At 37.0% G+C, this 24,369-nt stretch overlaps 1 protein-coding gene across 8 annotated transcripts in view; it reads right to left on the reverse strand.

Moving 5' to 3' along the window:
• Positions 1-24,369, reverse strand: part of ALS2 (alsin Rho guanine nucleotide exchange factor ALS2) — an 83,662-nt gene continuing 59,293 nt past the window's right edge. For 5 of the 8 annotated variants that reach the window (XM_028480884.2, XM_028480881.2, XM_028480877.2 and 2 more), the window contains 17 exons: positions 23,785-23,987; positions 23,600-23,665; positions 22,472-22,570; positions 20,237-20,401; positions 18,800-18,911; positions 18,510-18,587; positions 14,627-14,760; positions 13,560-13,727; positions 9,928-10,045; positions 8,821-8,978; positions 6,804-6,926; positions 5,746-5,922; positions 4,992-5,037; positions 4,717-4,778; positions 3,758-3,907; positions 3,421-3,517; positions 1-1,480 (listed from right to left, as the gene is read on the reverse strand). In XM_028480884.2, coding sequence (XP_028336685.1) covers positions 1,442-1,480; positions 3,421-3,517; positions 3,758-3,907; positions 4,717-4,778; positions 4,992-5,037; positions 5,746-5,922; positions 6,804-6,926; positions 8,821-8,978; positions 9,928-10,045; positions 13,560-13,727; positions 14,627-14,760; positions 18,510-18,587; positions 18,800-18,911; positions 20,237-20,401; positions 22,472-22,570; positions 23,600-23,665; positions 23,785-23,987 — 1,995 coding nt within the window. In that variant the 3' untranslated portion in view covers positions 1-1,441. The remainder of the gene's footprint in view (positions 1,481-3,420; positions 3,518-3,757; positions 3,908-4,716; positions 4,779-4,991; positions 5,038-5,745; positions 5,923-6,803; positions 6,927-8,820; positions 8,979-9,927; positions 10,046-13,559; positions 13,728-14,626; positions 14,761-18,509; positions 18,588-18,799; positions 18,912-20,236; positions 20,402-22,471; positions 22,571-23,599; positions 23,666-23,784; positions 23,988-24,369) is intronic. The other 3 variants (XM_028480886.2, XM_028480890.2, XM_028480898.2) reach the window with 3 other exon arrangements.

Raw genomic sequence — 24,369 nt, forward strand, 5'->3', positions numbered from 1 at the left:
ATACAAAGAGGCACAGATTACAATGCAGGCAACTCCCCTCCCCCAAAAAACTAAACTTGGACGTCTTTTAAATTTTTAGTTTGCCCTGTGTCATTTCTTTCGCAATCATAAACAACTTCATAAACATGAATGTCTTTTATTATGAAAACTGCTGTTACATTACAGCCAACATTCCAAAACAGTATTTTAATAAACACTTGTCTTGATTATAAAGTAGAGCAGAAACCATGATCCTTTTCCAAAATCGATTAACATCTGTAGATGTTAACACAAAGAAGGAGGAGGACACTCCATATGCTCACCCTGGTGTGTAGGAGATGAGATGGGGAAGAGCACCTATGTAATCCAAAACAGCTACTAGTGTTACCTGTATAGTGTAAACCAAACACTTACAATACGACATTAAAAAAAAAAAAAAAAAAAAAAGCAAAACGCTAGCAGGTTGAGGTGTCACAACACTTTTGAGAAGGGAGAAGCCAAAGCGAGTTTCCCTTTCCTTCCCCTCTGTGAGTTCAGTGCAAGGTACAGGGAAGAACCACAACACTAGGTCAAGGATGGATGCAGTTCTTTGCTTCTGTATTTTCCAGTCTCTAGTTCTGCTCCAAAACACAGCCTGCATGCAAAAGCTCTTCAGGCTCTCATTCACAGGCCCTGGAATACAGCGTTTGCACACGAATGAATGAGGTTCTGCAGCAGCTCAGAGTCAGTGTCTGAATTCCAGTGTATTCACTCTGTAGCATGGTAAGGAATCCAAGAACAAAATTCCTATGTTCTTTCTAGTCGGGAGGCAGAAGACTCCTATTTGGATGTGCTCCAGGTCTGGGGTCAGGGTATGGTAGAAGTAACTGCACAGAACCTCTCCCATCATGAATACCCTGGTGGGAAAGCTTAGAAAAAGTTAAAATTTCAGTTTAAAAGTTCCTCCTTCCCCTCCCTCAGCAAAGAAGCATGGTGCACACATGACTGCGAGGAATTTTGAAAGGCATAGTGTGGCTACTATAGTTTCAAGTACAATCTGCTCCTTGCAAAGGGGTCTGGGGTAACTGCAGGCAAACCAGAAACTCAAAAATATTCATCAACCTCTTTAATGTAAGAAGCTATACTGAGAATTTTTTCTTACAACTTCATGAGCTGGCATACTCTTTACTGTAGGAAGGGATATCCTCTTTTTTCCAACAGCCGATGTATGACATTTGGGGAACTTAACACAGGCCAGGGACTGGTCTAATCTGATTTCTACCTCCTTTTCAATCCTCCCTTTAAACTATACAGTCTTTTATTCTGGGCTCAGAGCTCTGATCATTAGCAAGGCTCAGAAATGACAACCAAAATAATACAACGTCCTAATTTCAACACTGTTCTTTTTTGCCACTACAGGAAGACGCCAGATGGTGCTAAAACACTTTGAATAGATAATCCAGTTGTCAAGCTGTTATGCAGCCTAGTTAAGCTTCTCACGCTGGATCTGGTAGTAACATGCCTGAAAAAAAGTTCAAAACCATTTAAAATTTACTTTAAGAGAAATTACATAAATATAACAATGCACATGGGACTAAGAAAGGAAATCCTTTATTAATGCTGATAGCTCAACAAAATCAGTTGCTTCCATTTTTCCCTGTTTCCTTCCAGTCCCCCTACCCTATCCCATGTCTATTTTGCCAAGTTATAATTAGTAGAAATAAAATTTTGTAAAATTCCCTCTGATTCTAAAACAGACAAAAAAATTTTTAACAAGCTGTATAATATTCTTCATTAAGCAGAAATACCTTAATTTGTTAAGCCACTATTGACTGGACACGTAGAATATGCTGATGATCAGTATAAGGTACACAAACAACTATAATCAGAATCACCTAGCATGTCTGATAAACATACAGGTTAAGATTAAGCATCATTCCAGACCTAGCGAGTCAGAATTTCCTGGAATGCATTTTTAAGAAGCATCTCCAAGTGATTCTGAAAGTATCCAGGTTTGAGAGTTCCACTACAAAGAACACCTCATCCAAATAATATACAGTGTATTCCATTCTTTAATTTCGTGGGATAAATCACAAGGAGTAGGACTACTCAAACTCTAGAAACATTTTTGATGTTGTTGATATAAATGTTAATAACAATTGTTTTCCAAAAGGATGATTTATTCTTTATCAGCAATGTGGGACTAATTCTGATTTCACTATAACCTCACCAGCCCTGGGTATAATTTTATAACATTTTTGCTAATTTAGCAGGGACAAAATGGCACTTTCCTTAAATCTGCAGTGAGGTTGAGCGTTTTCTTTATATAAATATATTAATTCTTTTCTTCCGTGGTGATATATTTAGAGATGATCTTCATATAACAGAAATACTAATAATGTAAGTCACTGGTAGCCAATATTTTCCCCAGTTGTCCCCTTCCTTTTCAGTTTATTTACTATAAATGTTAATGATATTTAAGTTGAAAACTTTAAACAATTAGCCCAAGCCAGAAACCTGACATTAAATTCTAGTTTTTTTCTCATTTTAATTTGCCTGTCTTTTCTTCTGTCTCCCTTTTTGTATATTTAAACCTTACTAAGGCATCTGTAATTTGCTACGTGAGTGATTCCACCCTCCCTCCAAAACTGCTAATAGGCTCTTCCAATACTTTGACCATTTATTATATAATTCTCTTTTCCATTTTTGTTTGATGTTTCCATTTTCATATGTGAAATTTTTATTATAACACTGCCTATATGGGAGCTATGCCTTCCACTAAGGTATTTGTCTATTCGACAGTAACATACTATCTTAATTATTGTAATTTCGTAACACTTCATTAGCTGACACAGTGGGTCTGTTCTGCCTCTCTTTTTTTCAGAAGTGTTTTTGCCACTTTCTATTTGTTATTCTTCCAATAAACTTCACAATGATCGTATCAAATTCCAAGAAAAATCAAGGCAGGGGGACTGAAATGACTTCCAACAATCCCTACAGAGCACCCAGATCAAAGAACCTCATTTGTTACCTACTAGTTACAATAAATGGGAAAGAAAGAAGATGTGATTCATATTCATTACATACCTACTGCCTTCTGTATTTTACCTTAATTCCATTAAATAGCTCTAATGTTGAATGTTTTTTTGGACACTAAGAATTCTTTCTGTTTCCTTTTTAAAGTTACATTTATATAGATGATCTACATTTGTAAGGATTTGTAACGATTTGAATGATCAATTTACAGGGAAGATTGGGTAATGATAATTTGCTTTAGTATTTTGAGAATGATTCTACTTTAATATGTTATCATATTTTAAAATATTAACAGTATGTACTCTAAAGGCACTTAATGTTTGCATTAAGGTTTTATATAAAAGAAAGGTTAATGACAGATTCATAATATGGTAAATGAAGGAGAGATTTTAACATTAAAAATATTAAATAATATCTATACTTTACCTTCAAAGTGGTGAACATTATACCCTGTTCCCCATGCTGAAGATATGGGTCCATCAGATCCTCGATGAGGTGTACTTCAGAGCCTAAATTCCTAATCCTGCCCAACAAGAAAAATATATTGAGTTATTTCCATCTATATGTACATCGTACTTCTGAATCTATTTGAAAGGAAAAGAAAGAACAGCTCAACAAAAAGGTAACACCGTCATGAAAAGGGTTAACAGAAATGGATTGTTTTTCCAGTGGGGGAGCATGTTCCTGTCATCAGCTCAGAAAAGCAAGGGGCAGACTTGTTAAAATAATGTCACTGATATTAAAGTCAGAAGAGATTGGTCACCTGGCCCGTAGCACCACATATAAGAAAACAGGAAACAAATCATCCATGGACCACAAGAAGTCTTCCTGAAGTGATGCCAGGACACTCTGAGAGATCTCTTCAAAAGTCTGCTGGATGACTTTAAGTTTGTCTGATGGGGTAAATGTTGTGCTGTTGTTAAAAAAAAAAATTAAAAAATAAAAATAAATAACGAAAAGATATCCTACGGTTTTCTTAATAGAGCCACTTGATACTAATCGTTTGATACAAATATAATCTCTTAGGGCTCACGTGCCTTAAGTTGGATACATCAGGCAAAAGGAGTCACTGGAAGGGATGATATCGGTAATCCTATGGTCCTTTTGAGGAAAGAAGCCTCCAACTATCAATGGTTCACATGAAAGAATTCACTAAGTCATAGATCATCTCCTTTTACCCATGTGGAATCTTATTTTCCTAATACATGCTCTTCTCTGAGTAAGAAGTTTGGTTAATTTCCATCTGGCTAAAGATACGATTATGTAGATAAATTGCTGGGTAGGTTCTCCACCACTTTTGAAAATGCAAGGGCCTTGTAGAGCAAAAGGTAACCCAAATGTCTCAGAGTCTTTCTGATCTTCAGGCTGAGTTTGACACCATCTTGGGGGGTTGGGGGGTGGGGTTAGAGCTTAGGTAAAGATAAGATCTCATCAGTATCTTAACAGACTAAATGCTCCTTTTTTTTTTTTTTTTTTTTTTTTTGTGGTATGCGGGCCTCCCTCTGTTGTGGCCTCTCCCGTTGCGGGGCACAGGCTCCGGACGCGCAGGCCCAGCGGCCATGGCTCACGGGCCCAGCCGCTCCGCGGCATGTGGGATCCTCCCAGACCGGGGCGCGAACCCGGTTCCCCTGCATCGGCAGGCGGACGCGCAACCACTGCGCCACCAGGGAAGCCCCTAAATGCTCCTTTGATTTACGTAATTTTCAACAAATTAGAGATTACCTGATCTGCTGTAGACATTCTACAGCTGAGGCAAAACAAGCATCTTTTGTGGTTGGCAAAACCTGCAAAAACCGAATTTATAAAGGTCAAAGAGGAAAGCTGTCTTATGCAGCAACAAGAAACATAAATGATACCAATGGCAGAATGCAGGTCTTCAGTGAATAACTCATGCTTGGGTATTATATTACGGAAGTAAAATAGAAACTGTTTTGCTATCTCAAATCCCCCACACCAAATAAAAGCATATTTGCTGAGGAAACTAAAATCCACTATACCTTTTTACTCTCTCCAAGGATTGACAAGGTCACTGGCCAAAATTTCCTAAAACGAAATCCATACATTGTTAATACAAGTTGTTCCTTATGGTAAATTAGTCCCCATAAAAACAGTTAATGACTAGATTGACTTCCCTGTCCCCATTTAAAGTAACTATTCCACAGTTCCTTCATTTTTACTATTAAACCATTCCACTGAAAAAATTTACTTTCCAATTAAGGCTCATTCATTTTTTTCTGATAGCACAAATATATAATTATTGGGTGTTGGGGTGATCAGTTTTATCCTAACACTTCTAGAAAGTACAATCACTTAGTATTTCCTTGGACTAACAAGAAACAATGCCCTACAACAAAAAAGGGCACTTCTAAACTTTTAAATGAGAAATTGTAGATGGGGAGGGAGGGAAGAGAAGAGAAAAGAAGGGAAAGAAGAACGCCAAAGACTGAATACAATTAACTTTCTGAAAATGTGAATATATGTATTTTGCTTTGAAGAACTGCAAAATATCAGGCAGGATAACTCAAATTATTTACTTATATTCAGAAGAATAATCATATTTCAAACTCATGTCTAAAACCTCTCAGAAATAAAGATTTTAAAACATCACTATTTTGCTGAAGACAGACATGCGATAGGTAAATAAACTGCAAATCATATATACAATTAGATATCAAAGTACCAAATTCCCGATAATGCTGTCTGCACGTTGAGTTAAAGCAATTAGGTTCCATTCATAATTACTGTACTGACCTCTGCACCCCGAGGAAGCCCAAAAGAGCAATGTCTGGCTGCTTATTTAGTCGGAGAACACATTCCCAGTAAACATCCTCCTCACGATCATTATCCAGGGCATAAAGCATGAACAGTGGTGGGTAGAGCCGAGGTAGGAGCACAGGAAGCAGTAACCCAGAACCTGTTACCACGTAACTACAAAATATTGGAGGGAGAGGGAGGAGCATTAATCTTAAAATTGAAAACAGAATCAAACATGGAGCTTTATTTTCTAGAACTTGAAAGTAAAGATGGGAATTTTTGAGTAAGGAAGCAGTTATATTCCTTCTTTTATGTAAGGAGTTAACATGAGAAGTCTACCTATGGCCCCAGAGTTTTGTCTTGGGCCAACTGTGAATTCCTATCATAAACTCAAAATCTAATTGAAAGCCCACTCTGTTTCCATTTTAAGGCTGATTTCTCTGTTGTCCTAGGGCAGAATGATTTACTTTGCTCAACAGCCTTTGTGCCCAGTCATTTGTAGTTACAGTTTCATGGGGTTTGGCTAACAGAACTTGAGACCTAAAAGGAACCTCAGAGATCACAAAGTCCAGCCATATCATTTTATTTATTTTTTAAAAATTTTTTATATTTTAAATAAATTTATTTATTTATGGCCACGTTGGGTCTTCACTGCTGCGCACAGGCTTTCTCTAGTTGTGGCGAGCAGGGGCTCCTCTTTGTTGCGGTGCACGGGCTTCTCATTGCAGTGGCTTCTCTTGTTGTGGAGCACGGGCTCTAGGTGCACGGGCTTCAGTAGCTGTGGCTCACGGGCTCTAGAGTGCAGGCTCAGTAGTTGTGGCGCACGGACTTGGTTGCTTTGCAGCATGTGGGATCTTCCCGGACCAGGGCTCGAACCTGTGTCCCCTACATTGGCAGGTGTATTCTTAACCACTGGGCCACCAGGGAAGCTCCCAACCGTATCATTTTAAAAAGAAGGAAACAGATCCAGAGAAAACAACTTTTCCTGGGATTCTTTGCATAAGATCACTTGGTCCCCAACCCCTTTCTCACCATCTCCACCCAGCTCCACTCACCCTGGCTCTGGTGATTCTGATCTGGAATCTGACTTCCCAGTGCAAAAGGATTTTCTTTCAGTTGGCAGAGGAGCAGAGAGAGGAATTGTGGTGCCCTCTTCAGGAAGCTCAGGAAATAAGAACCTACGGAAGAATAAAGAATATCATTACACAATTACACCTCTACAGTGGATAAAAAGAGTAAAAACACATTTCCATTATTTAATCTTTTAAGGACCAATAAAACCAAACTTTCTATCAACTAAATAAGTCAGTTTCCTTAGAGTCTTAACTGATGCTTCTTACAGGATAAAATTAAGAATGTAGCTAATAAAAAAAAAAAAAGAATAAGAATGTAGCTAATGAATAACACCACTAAAAAATCTATTTGTTCTGTTTTTTTTCTGTCTAGTTACTAGAGAATGAACAATTCTGATCTATATTATATATGTTTTTCTTACTGGCAAATCTCATCTGAGGTCAATATGTATTGACTCTTCAAGCAGAGATCATTGTTTTCAGAATATAAACAATTAAATGTCCAACATTAAGAAAAAATGAAAACTCAATTCATGCAAAAATTAAAAATTTTTTTTAAAAGCCAAGCTGTTGAAAAACTTTTCCAAATGACTGAGCTGCTAAATTGTTGAGGATTTTCCCCTAGGTGTTGAATTCTCCCTGGATTTTATTTCCCACCTCTTGTATGCAAATGGTGGATTCTAACCATAAACAAGTTTACTGTCCTCTTTATCTTTACAGACTTAAACCTTAACTCTTTACAGGCAGTTTGCAATCTTCTGTATTTTTGTAGACTTATACCATGCCCCTGCCCCGATTTTATAGTGGAGAAAACTAAAAAGTTCAGGAAACTTATCTTCATTTCACCCATCTAGCTAATGTCAGAGCTGAAACAATCCTAGCCCAGCGATCTTTTTAGTAGATAACACTGCCCCCTCCAAACTGAAACATTTCCAAATGCATTTAACAGTTTTGAGGCTAAATAATATAAGGAGGTTTTTCTGGGACAAATTCATAAACTTTTGTAATAACTATCTCAATACAGTATTTACTTGTTGGCTTAAACCCAGTAAAATATCTTGAATTTCATAAGTTCCAAACTTGCTTGCTGCCTGAAACTCTCCTTCGAAAAGATGCTTGCTTGCTTTCTCACCTTCTTCAAAGTCTCTGCTCAGATATTACCTTATTAGTCATGTCTCCTTGACCTTCCTTTAAAATAGCAGCATCTCACCTCCAGCTCCATTCTCTTCCCCTCCATCACATGAATCATCATCTCACATATTACATATTCTGTTTACTCTGTCCCCAGTAGAATGGAAGCCCCATGAGAGTACAGATTTTCTCTCTCTCTTTCTTTTGGGGGGTTGGTTTACTGATAAATTCCTCCAAGGGCCAGAATGGTGGCTAACACATAGATGCACTCAAACATTTGTTGAATAAGTGAACAATCAGGATGTTGTCAAGGAATAGGACATAAATACTCAGGGCTAAAACTTCATATTAGACTTTATCTTCTCTGTGGTTAGGTTTTAGAGACATGGTTTTGCCTAGAGAGTAAATCCAAATAAGACTACTATATTTCATACCAAAATTGGTATTAAAAAATTTTATTTTAGCCTTCTATTATACCCAATGAGTAAGAAAGACATAAAGGAAGTACGTTACAATGGCTAACGTCCATCTTTTTTATAGTTATAGCATAAACACAAAGTAAAAACATGTTTTCATTATTTAATCTATTGAAGGATCTGTGGCATAAAACCATTTTCTTTTTTTTTTTTTTTTTTGCGGTACGCGGGCCTCTCACTGCTATGGCCTCTCCCGTTGCAGAGCACAGGCTCTGGACACGCAGGCTCAGCGGCCATGGTTCACGGGCCCAGCCGCTCCGCGGCGTGTGGGATCTTCCTGGACCGGGGCACGAACCCGTGTCCCATGCATCGGCAGGCGGACTCTCAACCACTGCGCCACCAGGGAAGCCCAAAACCATTTTCTTGATGACTTCAGTGAAAAGATCTCTCACCTCACCAGCTGGAAAATTCGCTTCAGGTAGGACGTAATCTCCTTCACAGCCTCCTGCAGCAGCCGGCGGTTGGCTCCCACACCCACATATGTCATTCTATACACTGCAACCAGTGTCTCCACGAGCCTGCCCAGTGGGTGCAGAGGAGTGTCGCAGGCCTGAGCAGCAAGAGAACCGATGCAGGGTCAGTGTGCACTAACAGCAGAAACAACTGATCGATCAAAAAGAAACACTTTCATAAATGATGAGCAATTTTCAAACTGTCAAGAGTCTACTTTTGGACCAGGAAAATTTAAATACTTCAACTTTTCTGAAAGTGTTGAGTCTACCCAAATTATATGGAGTAGGAGTCCCTATTCTTAAAGAATCCTTTTAACATTTTGGGAAGATAGCTTTGGATATACTGATAAAAAATATTAAAAGAAAGGTTCTAAGGGAATTCCCTGGAGGTCCAGTGGTTAGGACTCCACGCTTCCACTGCAGGGGGCGCAGGTTCAATCCCTGGTCGGGGAACTAGGATCCCAAATGCTACATGGCACAGCTGAAGGAAAAAAAAAAAAAAAAAAAGAAAGAAAAGAAAGGTTCTAACATACCTTAAATGTCATGAAAAATATATGAAATGTTAATTTCCAGAAAACTGAATAATGCAGTTGATTATGCTCTGAAACAATCACTGTTCAGTTCCCTTGATTTCTCCTAAAACTCCTTCCTGCACCCCCATGTCAATACATGTCATTCTTTAAATTGTGGGCTGATCTCACAGGGTTTGAGAAGGAAGCAAAGACAGCATAACCATGGGGTGAGGGCAGCATGCTTTATTTATACAATCTCTAGTTTGCTAACATTACAAACAAAAAGCCATTATAAACTCTGACCCTAGATGTCCAGAACCCCCTTGAACACTTTACAAAACTTATAAAGTTCTATCATAATAGGTCAATCTTTAGGGAGAAATGTGCTTTTAGTAGTCAGAGAACTAACAAAAGACATGCCTCGAAAGCAAAAACAGGATATGAGTAACAATAAGCTGTGAGTACATTTGAATGATATATCATGTCAGTTGTATCATTAATTCACAAGACTGGTATGGTTTTGACTCTTGTTTACCTTTATTAAATATTTCTTGATGTCATCATATTTCTCCACAGAGAAGGCACCAACATGCTGAGGAATGAATTCCAAACTCTCTAGTGTCTGAGTCTGTGAACGACTTAATATCTCTGGACTATAAAAAGAGAAAAGAAAGCCTATCATATATTTCAAGAAAGCAAGATAATTGTAAGTGCACATGAAGTACAGTCACCAACTAAGGATGAAATGGAGCATCCAGCACAGTGTTCAGCCCAAATGTGTGCATAATTGGTAACTGACCTGCTGTTAGGTTTATGTAACAGTCATTCAAAGTAGCATTTAATGTTACTCCACACCAACCACAATAAATTAATGAAGATGTTGCACCAACAGAAATCATGGTGTTGGAAAATACTATAACGTTAGCTTGGAGAGAAAACTGGCGATAGACTTGTTAGTGATAATGAAAATGAAATAAAGGGGAGAGGGAGAGCTAAGGATTAAGGAAAATAAATCAAATGGCAAAGGCTGAAATGGAAATGAACTCAAGAAGTAAGGAGATAATGTGGATGCCACAACAGTGGTGCAGTAAGCACACAATGGGTAAAAGGAAAGCTTCGGATGAAGAGGCTAAGATAAAACACATATTAGTCATCAACTGAAATTTTTGGTAATGGCACTCTATTAGATTACAATCAACGAGAAATTAGAAACAGTGCACAATTATCATTATGATACTGGTTTAGATAAACAAATAAGACCTTTGTGGCAGCAATGTGGTTTTATACAAAAGTTCTTTCATTCTTACTTCTTGGAAACACCCAACAAGAGTTAACCAAGATTAACTGTAGGGCTCAAGTCTCAATGTCTATGCACATGGGCTCTATCAGAGAAGGGTGACCAACCGCATCCCACACAAGGGCAGGTCCACAGCTTTAATTAATCCTGAGAGTTTCCATTTTTTCTACTGACAGAAAGAGTAGGAGGTAAAAATTATAAACTTCATGAATGAAACACTATAATCAATTCCCATTTATCCCAAACACAGGAAAAAACAAAACAAAACCTTCTTCCTATACTGTAGGGATTAGCAAGTTCTTTAGATATGAATGCTAGTCAATGCCTGCAGAAGTGACTGGCCAACTTAAATAAGGAAATATGAAGAATGGCAGATGAAGAAAAACAAAAGCAGGAAAAAGGAAAAGGAGAAAAGGAAAGAAAATAAGAAAAAAGTAGAAAAAGAGAAATGAAAAGTACATCCGTAATTTTTCTTTCAGCACTTCAAAATTGTTGTGTGACTTCCTTTTGACCACCAAGGTTTCTGACAACAAATATGCAGCCATTTGAATTGCTGTTTTCATATACTGAATGCAAAATTTTTCTATCTGCTTTCAAGATATTTTCCTTCCAATTTGAATGTAACATGTCTGTACATGGATATTTGGTTTTTTCTAGGATGCAGTTTGTTCAGCTTCTTGAATGTGTAGGTTTATGTCTTTCACCAAACTTGGGAACATTTCAACCACTATTTATTCAAATATTTTTTCAGCCCCACAATTTTTCTCCTTTCCTTCTGGGATTCCAAGGACACAAATATTAGATTCTCAGGTCCTCAGAGCTCTATTCACTTTTTTTTCACGTTCTGTTGTTCATTTGAAATAATTTCTACTAATCTATTTTCACATTTACTGACTCTTCTGCTGTAATCTCTAATCTGCTACTGACCCCACCCAGTGATTTTTAAAATTTTGGTTACTGTATTTTTCAATTCAAAAATTTTGATTTGGTTCATCTTTGTATCTTCTATTTCTTTGCTGATACTTCCAATTTTAATATTTGTTTCAAGGATGTTTGCAATTGCTCATTTGAGCATTTTTATAATAGCTGCTTTAAAGTTCTTGTCAGATAATTCCAAAATCTATGGTAGGGGGTTGTTGATGTCTATTGATTGTCTTTCCCCAAATGACTTGAGGTTTTCATGGTTCTTTGATTGCCACGTAATTTTGGTTTATTTCCTGGACATTTTGAGTATTATGTTACAAGATTTTGGGTCTTGTTTATATTCTAATGGAGAATGTTGCCATCCAAAACATAGTAAACATAGTGGAACTGAAACTGTTATCTTTACAAGGACCTGCTTATAAAGTTGGCCCTTAGCTGGTACCTGGGAACTAAGCTTTCTAAAAGTTCCCTGTACTAATATGAAACATTTCCTAACTGATAAGGATATTTTGCTGTCCATAGACTGTACTAACAAAGTGATTTGTGGTGAACATCTGCTTCCTTCTGGGACTATGGAATTTTGGTAGTTGCTAAGCACAGGATGCCTATGTGACTAGTCCCCAGTAAAAATCTGGGGCACTGCATCTCTGATGGGCTTCCCTGAGCAGAAACATTGTATATGTGTGGCTGCATTTTACTGCTCTGGGAGAGAGTGTGCTCTGTGTGATCCCTCACAGAAAGGACAGAGCATGGGAAGCCTGCACATGGGTTCCTCCAGACTCTGCCTGTGTCTTCTTCCCTTATGACTGGGCTGTGGAGCCTTACTGTGTTGCTGTAATAACTCTTAGCTGTGAGTACGACTATATGTTGAGTCTTATGAGTCTGTCTAGTGAATCACTGAATGTGTAGGTGATCTTGGGAATCTCTGAAACAGCTGATACTTTTGTTTCAGCCATCTGTGGGCTGTGGTTCCAATGTTAGTTCACTTTTCAAGGGCTTTGCAGTCCTATCTGGGTCTGTTCTGTGAGTACCACTGAGGTGATAGTCTGGGACCTAGGTGGAAGTCAACTTAATAGCTGAGTTCTCAAAGTGTTTGGCTGATTCGGATCAAATCCACACATGCAGGTCTGGGGTGAATCCGGGAGTTCATAAACAACTTTACAGGGTTGCTTTCCAGAGCTCCTCTCTTTCCATGACCTCCCTAGCATTTTCTGATTCCCGTTGTAGGTCCTCCAGCCAGAAATTGCCCACTTCCATGAAGTGGTAGGAGGATAGAGAGAGAGGCCAAAGAGCAATGAGGTTTGGCCAGGACTCTTGGACCTGATGATTCATCAAGGGAGAAGAAGGGTCCACTCCTGCAAGAGTGCTGGCTCCTGCACGCATCCTGTTTCATGGCTGCTCCAGCCGCAGCCATCACTGCCCCTGCCACAGAAGTGACTGCAGGCTGAGGCATGAGAAAGTGGAGAAAGAGAGAAAGAGAAAACCCAGTGTACCTCCTCCACTCTTTCTGAGCTTTAGGAAGTCTCTTTTCTGCATCTTGAACCAGAAACAGAGGGGTTTTTCTGGATCTCTGTCTGTCTGTACCACAGTGCTTGCTTCTAGTTTCAGGTTATACTGGGTTTAGGATGAGGAATACTGAAGTTAAGAAACCCAGTAAACTCACCACTGGTTGGGTGGTACTCTAAATTCAGCTGCGCTTCCCCAAAACACCTGCTGATATTTACTTTTCAGAGTTTCAAATAAATGTCCATGCATCTGCCTAGGTTTTATAGTTGAGTTCAGTAGCAAATACAAGGAGGTGTGTTTTATCCATCCTTACCCAGAAGTACATAATTGACTTTTAAGTTATATTTAAAAACTAAATGTGGGAAGCCTTGACAACTTACTGGTTTTAAGTTTCGTCTTCCTACCAGGCTCTGTCCTATGCTGGGCAGGCATTCACGCACCTGTCTCTGTGTTGGCGCCGACTGGTAGTCAGGGCCACAGCAATATTGTCCCACGCTTTCCAAACTTCCCCTTGGCCTGGGTTCTCACAGCCGAGCTGATGCCAACATTCATCAAACACTGCTTTCCACTTCTCATCAGCCGGCACTGCCAGGTTTCCAAGCTTCCTGCTGATAAGGTCACGTCAGCCTCTCATTAATCACTTATTTTGTGCAAAAACCCTGAAGAACAGAAACTTTCTAATATACAACTGCAAATACTTCTGTGACAAAAACTGCCTAAACTGATGGTGGTTCCATTGTTTAAAAACTGAATAAAAATTTAAATGGATGGTTTTTAGCTACTTAGTGTTTATTAGATACTAAAGTATATGAATTAAGTAGGAAGCACATCAGAACTGACTCCTTTGCTTTCTACATTTCCACAGAATTGATGTTGCAAAATTGATCCCTGCTAAAATGAGGACTTTCTGTGCCTTGCACATCTCATACTGAGAATTGTGAAATGCATTACATACTGGGTTCTAAAAATACTAAGAATAAATATGGTACAGAAAGTATATCAAGCTCCCATGAAAACAAAGAATCTGAGATGCTATCAAAATACACAAACAAAGCTAAAGCTGGAAACAATAAAGGGAAATAAACATATGCCAAAAACTTGGAGGAAAAACATCATACACTTAAAGACTTTGGCTTTTCCCAATATATGCAGCATATTAGTGTATATATAGGATTGACCTTTACTTTTCAAAATCAAGTTGTGCAGGGCTTCCATTTAAAATCTCTCTTTCAAGCAACTTGGATACCTGCACCATTAACAGTAAGATTATTCCCACACACAGAACTTTCATCATTTTAAACATTTAAGCTCTACAGCTATAAACTAAGCCAAGAATACAGATTTAGCTATCATAGCAGTTTCAGTTTACAATTCAAGGTTATACATTGTTTAAAGACAAAAAGAATTTAAAAACTTGTCCTGCATTTGAAATATTAATCAGCTTTGATAAAAGCAAGACAACTCAAAACATTCAATAATTAATCCATAATTAACACTAGTTACTCACAAAACTTTAGGTCTGTCTTTATCACTCTCATACAGACTAGGCTTAAAGTACGTTCCAGTGATTTTTATCCCAGATCCCCATTCTCCACTAAAATAACCTTCAATGTAGTCTCCATTTGGCATAGTCAATGTTCCCTAGGTAAAGTCAGAAAAAATATGGAATTAGAGGAAATATTTTCAATCTTAAAAATCAAGAAAAAAAAGCACTAAATGGTTAACATTTTCATTTTTAACTAGTCCCTAATTCTTTTTAAAAAGGTGTATGTACATGCATGTGCAAAAAGAGTGTATGAAAACAATCCATGGATTAAAGAAAAATCACAGGAAGAATTGGTAAAATATTTTTACTTGAATGAAATGAATACACAACTTATCTAAATTGATGCGACGCTACTAAAGCAGTACTTAGAGGCAAATTTAAAGCTGTAAACATTTATATTATAAAATAAGGAAGATCTCAAATCAGTAATCTAAAACTCCACCTCACAAAGTTAGAAAAAGCAAACTAAACCCAAAGCAAGAAGGAGATAATAAAAATTACAGCAAAAATCAATGAGATAGAAAACAGAGAAAAATGAATGAAGCCAAAAGTTGCTTCTTTGAAAAGATATACAAACTTGACAAACACTTAATAAGACTGATCAAGAAAAAAAGACACTTAACTAGATCAAGAAAAAAAAAGAGAGAAGACATAAAATTACAAAATCAAGAAATGGGACATTACACCAACCTTACAAAAATAAAAAGGTTAGAAGGGAATACTAAGAGAACAACTTTATGCCAATAAATTAGGTAACTTAGACGAAACAGAAAAATTCCTTAAGAGGAACAAATTACCAAAAGTGCCTCAAGAAGAAATGAAAAGTCTGAATAGACTAATTAGAAGTAAGGAAATTAAATTAGAAATTAAAAATCTTCTCACAAAGTAATGCTCAGGCCAAAATGATTTCACTGGTGAATTCTCTAAAACATTCGAAGAAGCAATAATAACACTAAGGCTTTAAAAATTCTTTCCGAAAATGGAGAAGGAGGGAACCCTACCCAACTCATTCTATGAGGCCAGTATTACCTCAGTACCAAAGACAAACATCATGAAAAAAGAAAACTATAAACATAAATATAATAAATACCTCATAAATATAAATGTAAAATCTTCACCAAAATATTGGCATTAATTCTAGCAATATATAAAAAGGATTATATGCCATGACCAAGTATGATTTATCCCAGGAAAACAAGGTTGCTTTAACATCAGAAAAGCAGCCAATATAATATGCTGTATTAAGAGCATAAAGAACAAAAACCACATAATCATCTCAATAGACATGGAAAAAGCCCTTTGACATAATCTAAAACCTGTTCATAATAAAAACTCTCAACAAACTAGGAATAGAAAGGAACTATCTCAATCTGATGAATCTATGAAAAATCTTTAGCTACATTATACTTGATGGTGGAAGATTTAATGCTTTTCCCCTAAAACAGGGAAAAAGGCAAGGATGTCCACTCTTAACACTTCTATTCAACATCTACTGGAGAGTCTAGCCAGTGCAGTCAGACAAGAAAAAAAATTCCTTCCAGATGGCAAAAGAAGAAGTAAAACTGTCTTTATTTGCAGACAACATGATCCTGTATGCAAGAAGTCCTAAGATATCCATTTAAAAAAATCCTACTACAACTAATACATAAATTCAGCAAGGTTTCAGGATATAAGAACAAAATACAAAAATCAATTGTATTTTTATATAATAGCAATGAACAATCCAAAAATAAAATTAAGCAAACAATTCTCTCTATAATAGCAACAAAAAGAATGCTTAGGAATAAATTTAACCAAAGATATGCAAGAGATGCACATTGAAAACTACAAAACATTGCTGACAGAAATTAAAGAAGATCTAAATAAATGGAGAGACATTCCACAATCATGGATTGGAAGATTCAATATTATTAAGATGGTAATTCTTCCCAAATTGATCTGTAGAGTAAAAATAATCCCTATAAAAATCTCAGCAGGCTTTACTGCAGATTTTAACAAGCCAGTTGTAAAATTTATATGGAAAAGCAAAGGATCCAGAATAGCCACAATTATTATTAAAAAGAACAAAGTTGGAAAACTTACACTTCCTGATTTCACAACTTACTAGAAATCTATAGTAGTCAAGACAGCATGGTACTGGCATAAGGAGAGACATGTAGATCAATGAAATATAATTCAGAGTCCAAAAATAAACACATTTTATAGTGAATTAACTTCAACAAAGGTGTCAAGAAAATTCAATGGGAAAACTTGCTGAAGCAATTGGATACCCACATGCAAAAAGATCAGTTTAGACTTTTAATTCATATCATACACAAATTACCTCAAAATGAATCATAAACCTAAACATAAGAGCTAAAACTATAAAACTTTTCAAAGAAAACACAGAAGAAAATCTTAGTAACCTTGAGTTAGGCAAAGATTTCTTAGATATGAAATCAAAAGCATAATTCATCATAAAGTTTTTTTGATAAACTGGACTTCATTAAAATTAAAAAACTTTTGTACTTCAGAAGGCACTATTAAGAAAACAAAAAGAAAAGACACAGACTACAAGAAAATATTTGTGAACCCTGTATCTGATAAAGAACTTGTATCCAGACTATATAAAGAAATCCTTAAAATTCAATAAGACTATAAACAAGCAAATTCTTAAAATATCAAAATATCTGAATATACATTTCATCAAAGAAGACAGATGAATGGCTAGTAAGTACATGAAGATATGCTCTATAATGAGTTTATTAGTCATTTAGGGAAAGTCAATTAAAACCACATCACTTCACACCCACTAGAATGACAAAGAGGAAAAAAAGAAAATAAAAAATACTGGCAAAGATGTGAATAAATTAGAATCCTCATACACTGACGATGGGAATGTAAAATGATGCAGCCACTTTGGAGAACAGTTTGGCAGTTTCTTAATATGTTAAACATCAATTTTCCATACAACCCAGCAATTGCACTCCTAGGTAGCCACCCAAGAGAAATGAAAACACATGTTCACACAAGAAGTTTTAAATGCAAATGGAACAGAAACAGACTCACACATACAGAAAACAAACTTGTGGTTACCAAAGGGGAGTGGATGGTATATGAACAAATTAGGGGTATGGGATTAACAGATACAAACAACTATATATGAAATAGATAAGCAATAAGGATATACTGTATATATAGCAGAAGAAATTATACCCATTACCTTGTAATAACCTATAACGTAGTATAATCTGCAAAAATACTAAGTCATTATGCTGTACACCTGAAACTAACACAATATTGTAAATCAACCATATTTCAACTAAGAAAAGAAGAAAAGAAGAAGTTGCAGTCAACTTCAGTACACACAGTAGCCCAAAGTTGGAAACAGTCTAAATTTGGAAATAATCCAATGCCCATCAACTGGTGAAGGGATAAACAAAATGTGGTTTTTATTCAGTAATAAAAAGGAATAAAGTACTGCACATGCCACAATATAGAAAAACCTCAAAAACATACTAAATGTGAGAAGCCACAGGGAAGAGAATACTTGTTGTATGATTCCAATTATATGAAAGGACCTGAAAGGGCAAATCTATAGTTATGAAGTCCATCAGAGGTTGTCTGGGACTGGAGGTGGAACCAGGGAGTGACTGCAAATGGGCAGGAGATGGTGAAGGAAATCTTTTTGGGTGATGGAAATGATCTCAAACTGGATGGTGGTAATGGTTGCACAACTCTGCGTATTTATTAAAAATCACTGAAATGTACGCTTAAAACAGGTGAATTTTATTATAGGTTAGCTTTTTTAAAGGTCAGGAAAAAATTAGTAAAAGATTATCAGAGAAAGAAAGAAGTTTCCAACCTTTCCACTCAGGGTCCAATCATCTGAAAATTCTCCCTCATAGATAGTATCATCTTCAGAAAGTAAAACTCCATTTCCCTATGTGAAGAAACAAAACAAAAATCACAACACATAAAACACACAGTAACTTAGGATACCCACAGTCACATCCCCCAGAGCCTTACATAATCTTAAGACAAGAAAAATAGTACTAGGAAAGGTAGAACACTAATAAAAAGATGAGTTAAAAAGTTAAGGACATAGGAGTTTCAAAAAGTCAACAGTAACTATATGTAAAATATTCCACTCACCATCATTTTATTAAGGTGGAAGTTGCCTTCATAGTATAATCCAAACTGGGTAACTACCACACCATTCCCTTGACATACATCATCTTGCCACATTCCCATGTACTTCTCCCCTCTGCAAAGAAATAGGAGAAAAAAAAAGAAATGAAATAAAAAATCAATGATGATAAAGATGAGGTGGGGAAAAAACAATTATCACATGGGAGGTACCAAGCATCACCCCTAGGTTGGTATCTGTTCCATTTCTCTAGTCAAAGTGGTCAACTCTGTCTCCTCAAACATGGAACAATGTGATTGTAAAATATATCCTACTCAGAGCAATGTTCTCTCAGGAATTTAACATTATAGTCTACCAGACATAGATCTGTATATACTTCCAGTACTTCCTTGATAACTTTAAAATATTTAATTAATGCCAAGAATTCAACTCTAAATAATGTCAAAATGAGTCACTCAAAAGGTAGGCTCAAACCTATGCACAATATTTTCTCACCCAAAAGTTTACTAACTTAAAATAAATGGGATTTATCATAAAAGAAGGTTCATTCTTCACCTACTCAAACGTCAAGAAATCTTACTAATCTCCACTAAAAAAATTAAAATTAGTACAAACTGCCTGTTAAATAATCATGGATTTTAGTGATAACAGCAAAAATTTTAAAATCACACATTATGACAATAATATGAGAGGAAGAGTATATATTTAGTCCAAAAGCAAATCAGGCCAAACCAAATACAGAGGCAAAAGAACTATACTCCTCCCCAAGGTTTAGTTAATTGAATTTAACCAAGCTTGATTCCTGGGTTGCTGGCATGGTTACAAGTCTCTAACCTGATAGGGAAGACCTAGGCAGAAAGGTGTTTAGATATTATTCTATGACTCCAAAAGGGAATTTCCATTGATCCTCCTAACCTTTTACTCCTGTTACCTACTGACTGCATTAAAGGTTTCTCTCTGTATAACAGTCAAAGATTTGGTAGCCTCTTTGAGACACTAAAAGCTTTTTATGTGTGAAGCTTTAAGGAAAATGGTACTAATGTTAATTTTGAATGATCTTGATCTTGTAAAGAAGTAACCTGGGGCTTCCCTGGTGGCGCAGTGGTTGAGAGTCCGCCTGCCGATGCAGGGGACGCGGGTTCGTGCCCCGGTCTGGGAAGATCCCACATGCCGCGGAGCGGCTGGGCCCGTGAGCCATGGCCGCTGAGCCTGCGCGTCCGGAGCCTGTGCTCCGCAACGGGAGAGGCCACAACAGTGAGAAGCTCGCGTACCGCAAAAAAAAAAATGCATAAAATGACACCTGACAACTCTGTCTTATTAAAAATGTTCAAAGTACTGTCAAATTAAGGTGCTCAGCCTTCATAAAATCATCAGTTTTTGGAGAAGTAGAGGAACCTTATCCTCTCATGCTGAACTGTGAGATTAGAAGCAGGATACTGTACCTAGTGATATCATCAAAGACACCGTATCCTGCTTTCTTATCCATTACCCACTGGCCAATGAACATACTGGGAGAAGAGGAAGTCAACTTTCCACTTCGCAGGAGACCATGACCATGACGCATGTTATCTTGAAAACAGCCTTCAAAAACTTCACCAGAGGCGTAACTGTGGTTAGAAAGAATGAGTAAAGATTACAAGCACACTGAGTTTTGATGCTCATTTTTACAAAGTTTAGGAAATTCAAAATTATACTAATGTCTCACTGGTAGCTGTAATTATTTGTTTATATGACTATTTTTCACCAATCAAAAAATCTCATTTTTTTTTCTCATGGCTTTTTTTTTTAAACATCTTTATTGGAGTATAATTGCTTTACAATGGTCTGTTAATTTCTGCTTTATAACAAAGTGAATCAGCTATACATATACATCTATCCCCATATCTCCTCCCTCTTGCATCTCCCTCCCACCCTCCCTATCCCACCCCTCGGTGGTCACAAAGCACTGAGCTGATCTCCCTGTGCTATGCAGCTACTTCCCACTAGCTATCTATTTTACATTTGGTAGTGTATATATATCCATGCCACTATCTCACTTAGTCCCAGATTACCCTTCCCCCTCCCCGTGTCCTCAAGTCCATCCTCTATGTCTGCGTCTTTACTCCTGTCCTGCCCCCAGGTTCTTCAGAACATTTTTTTTTTTTTTTTTTTTTTTTTTTTTCGATTAGGTTGCTTCCATGTCGTGGCTATTGTAAATACAGCTGCAATGAACATTTTGGTACACGACTCTTTTTGAATTATGGTTTTCTAAGGGTATATGCCTAGTAGTGGGATTGCTGGGTCAAAGGGTAGTTCTACTTTTAGTTTTTTGAGGAACTTCCATACTGTTCTCCATAGTGGCTGTTATCAATTTACATTCCCACCAACAATGCAAGAGGGTTCCCTTTTCTCCACACCCTCTCCAGCATTTATTGTTTGTAGATTTTTTGATGATGGCCATTCTGACCAGTGTGAGGTGATACCTCATTGTAGTTTTGATTTGCATTTCTCTAATGATTAGTGATGTTGAGCATCCTTTCATGTGTTTGTTGGCAATCTGTATATCTTCTTTGGAGAAATGTCTATTTAGGTCTTCTGCCCATTTTTGGATTGGGTTGTTTGTTTTTTTGATATTGAGCTGCATGAGCTGCTTGTAAATTTTGGAGATCAATCCTTTGTCAGTTGCTTCATTTGCAAATATTTTCTCCCATTCTGAGGGTTGTCTTTTGGTCTTGTTTAGGGTATCCTTTGCTGTGAAAAAGCTTTTAAGTTTCATTAGGTCCCATTTGTTTATTTTTGTTTTTATTTCCATTTCTCTAGGAGGTGGGTCAAAAAGGATTTTGCTGTGATTTATGTCATAGAGTGTTCTGCCTACGTTTTCCTCTAAGAGTTTTACAGTGTCTGGACTTACATTTAAGTGTTTAATCCATTTTGAGTTTATGTTTGTGTATGGTGTCAGGGAGTGTTCTAATTTCATTCTTTTACATGTAGCTGTCCAGTTTTCCCAGCACCACTTATTGAAGAGGCTGTCTTTTCTCCATTGTATGTTCTTGCCTCCTTTGTCATAGATTAGGTGACCATATGTGCGTGGGTTTATCTCTGGGCTTTCTATCCTGTTCCCTTGATCTAGATTTCTGTTTTTGTGCCAGTACCATACTGTCTTGACTACTGTAGCTTTGTAATATAGTCTGAAGTCCAAGAGCCTGATTCCTCCAGCTCCGTTTTTCTTTCTCAAGATTGCTTTGGCTATAAAAATCTCATTTTTGAATGACCGAGTCTAAGAAGTTGAAGATGTTGTGGGTGGTATTTTGTGTTAACATGGGGAAAAATGTGTATTTAGTCCCTTATGGGAAAATGAAATAATGAGTCATCTCTGAAAGAATGACAGGCTTTGTCCATATCAGAGTCATGCAGTAAATATAAGATAAATTTACAAGCAAGATATTTAGGAGATTCTATGAGAAAGTTATGGTTTACAAAGTTTACACAGTTTTGTGAAGAACTAAATAATAACCTAATATTTTCATCTTGTGATAGATGAGAGGTTTATCTTTTAAAGAAGACTCTATATAGTTTCAGTCGTAAGAAGAATAAATAAACTTACTGCTTAGAAACTCTGGCTACACAAACATTTAGGTTTAAATGATTCTTTGAAAAAGCAACACCAACGAGTCCAGCAACATTTCTAATGCTATTACCTATAGACTCCTTGACCACACATTTTTCCTTCTTTCCAATGGCCCACATAATGGTCTTCTTTGTTCAGTGCTTTGTTTGGGATTCTGTATTCTCCATACCTGCCCAGGGGAATAAAAACATCTTAAGATGCATTATGCCATATTCACCTTTTATGTGTATACATTGGCAAATATAACAAGAACAGAGAAAAGATCTGTTGATACCTAGAGGAGGAAAGGGGTAAATGGGGTCTTGGTTTAAGCTGTTATCTATTACCTAAGCTATGTGGCAAGTCTTAGAGGAGTGGGACATCAACACCACTACACAGAGCAATCAGGTGTTTTATCCCAAGTCCAATGAAAAACAGAAAACCTGTGGTTTAGGCCTATTTCCGCCACTAATTAGCTGCATCACCATGGGTAAGTCCAGGTACCCAGCTCCCTCATCTGTGTAATAAAGGGGGTAAATCAGATTATCTCAAGTCTCTTCTCATTCTGAAATTCTATTAAATGGAGATTAAAAGACATCATAAAAATTTATATTATCACACACAAAATAAATCACCTACACAATTTATATAATAATCTTTTGATATAGTAAAATATATCAGTACTCTAACATGATACAAAATACTTCACTGCCATATATTTACAGTGTTAGAAAACATAAGTTTATATAAAAATAGTGTCATTTGAGTACCATTAGGATACAATATCATTTAGAAGATGTCCCCTTCAACAGAGCACAGAAATTAAAGATGAATTAAAACTACTGAAAGGAAAATTTCTCTATGCCCTTTGTGTAAAGGGGGCACTTCTACATCAACAATCTCAACATCAACATTACCCAAGGTCCTCAGTTTTTACAACTAAGAAACGGATAGAAAACACAGTCCCACATCAACAGATGGAAGCTGTGTAACTTGAGGTAACACAGCTGTCAAGGTAAGTGATTCATTCTAGACAAATCAAGGCTGCACCCTGGATTCCTAGCTCTCTTCATGTTCATACATGTGCATAATAAGCCCTAATCCACTTCCAAAAGCACAAAACAAAATTCTACTAACTGTCTTGAAGATAACTCTAAACACAAAATAACATAATTTAAGTCTGTAGTTGAATTTACACTCATGTTCACGAAGTTCTTACCCATCTTCCAAGCCATTCCTGAACATGCCAGAATACATCTTTCCATCTGGCCACTTCAAAACCCCTCTGGAATGCATAGGTAAAAAATAATACATGTCAATTAATGTTTCTGATAATCAGTACTTTTGCAGTAATTAGACTACCATCCTGACTCCAGGCATAAATCCAGCTGTAAACATTCTCACCTGCCATGAGGCTTCCCTGAAAGCCAGCGTCCATCATAGGTTGCATCCTTTAGGCGAGGATCCTTGTAGAAAGTATATTTGGCACTGCGTGAAATGGGTGGTTCCTGCCTCTGAATACTGCTGCCACTTCCATAAGGTGGAAAATCAGACATCCCCCTCAAAGCCTGATCCACAGCTTGGCTTATAGCCCGGAGCCACTTTGTCTAGGAGCAAAAAGTAAATTTCAGTAAGCTTAAGGCAACAACTCATCAAGCACCGCTTTAAATTCTACTAGCTTTCCTTGGTGTGAAAAAACTTCTGACTCCTAATACTCTCCTTATTGAGTAATACTGATTGGCTCTTGAAATAAACTGCTTTATGTTTTAAATTGCTACACTAAAACAACAACAGAGAAGCAAGAAGAACTACAATCCTGTGGAACAAAAACCACATTCACAGAAAGATAGACAAGATGAAAAGGCAGAGGGCTATGTACCAGATGAAGGAACAAGATAAAACCCCAGAAAAACAACTAAATGAAGTGGAGATAGGCAACCTTCCAGAAAAAGAATTCAGAATAATGACAGTGAAGATGATCCAGGACCT

The sequence above is a fragment of the Physeter macrocephalus genome, chromosome 2, assembly GCF_002837175.3.
Source record: "Physeter macrocephalus isolate SW-GA chromosome 2, ASM283717v5, whole genome shotgun sequence".
Lineage (NCBI taxonomy): Eukaryota > Metazoa > Chordata > Mammalia > Artiodactyla > Physeteridae > Physeter > Physeter macrocephalus.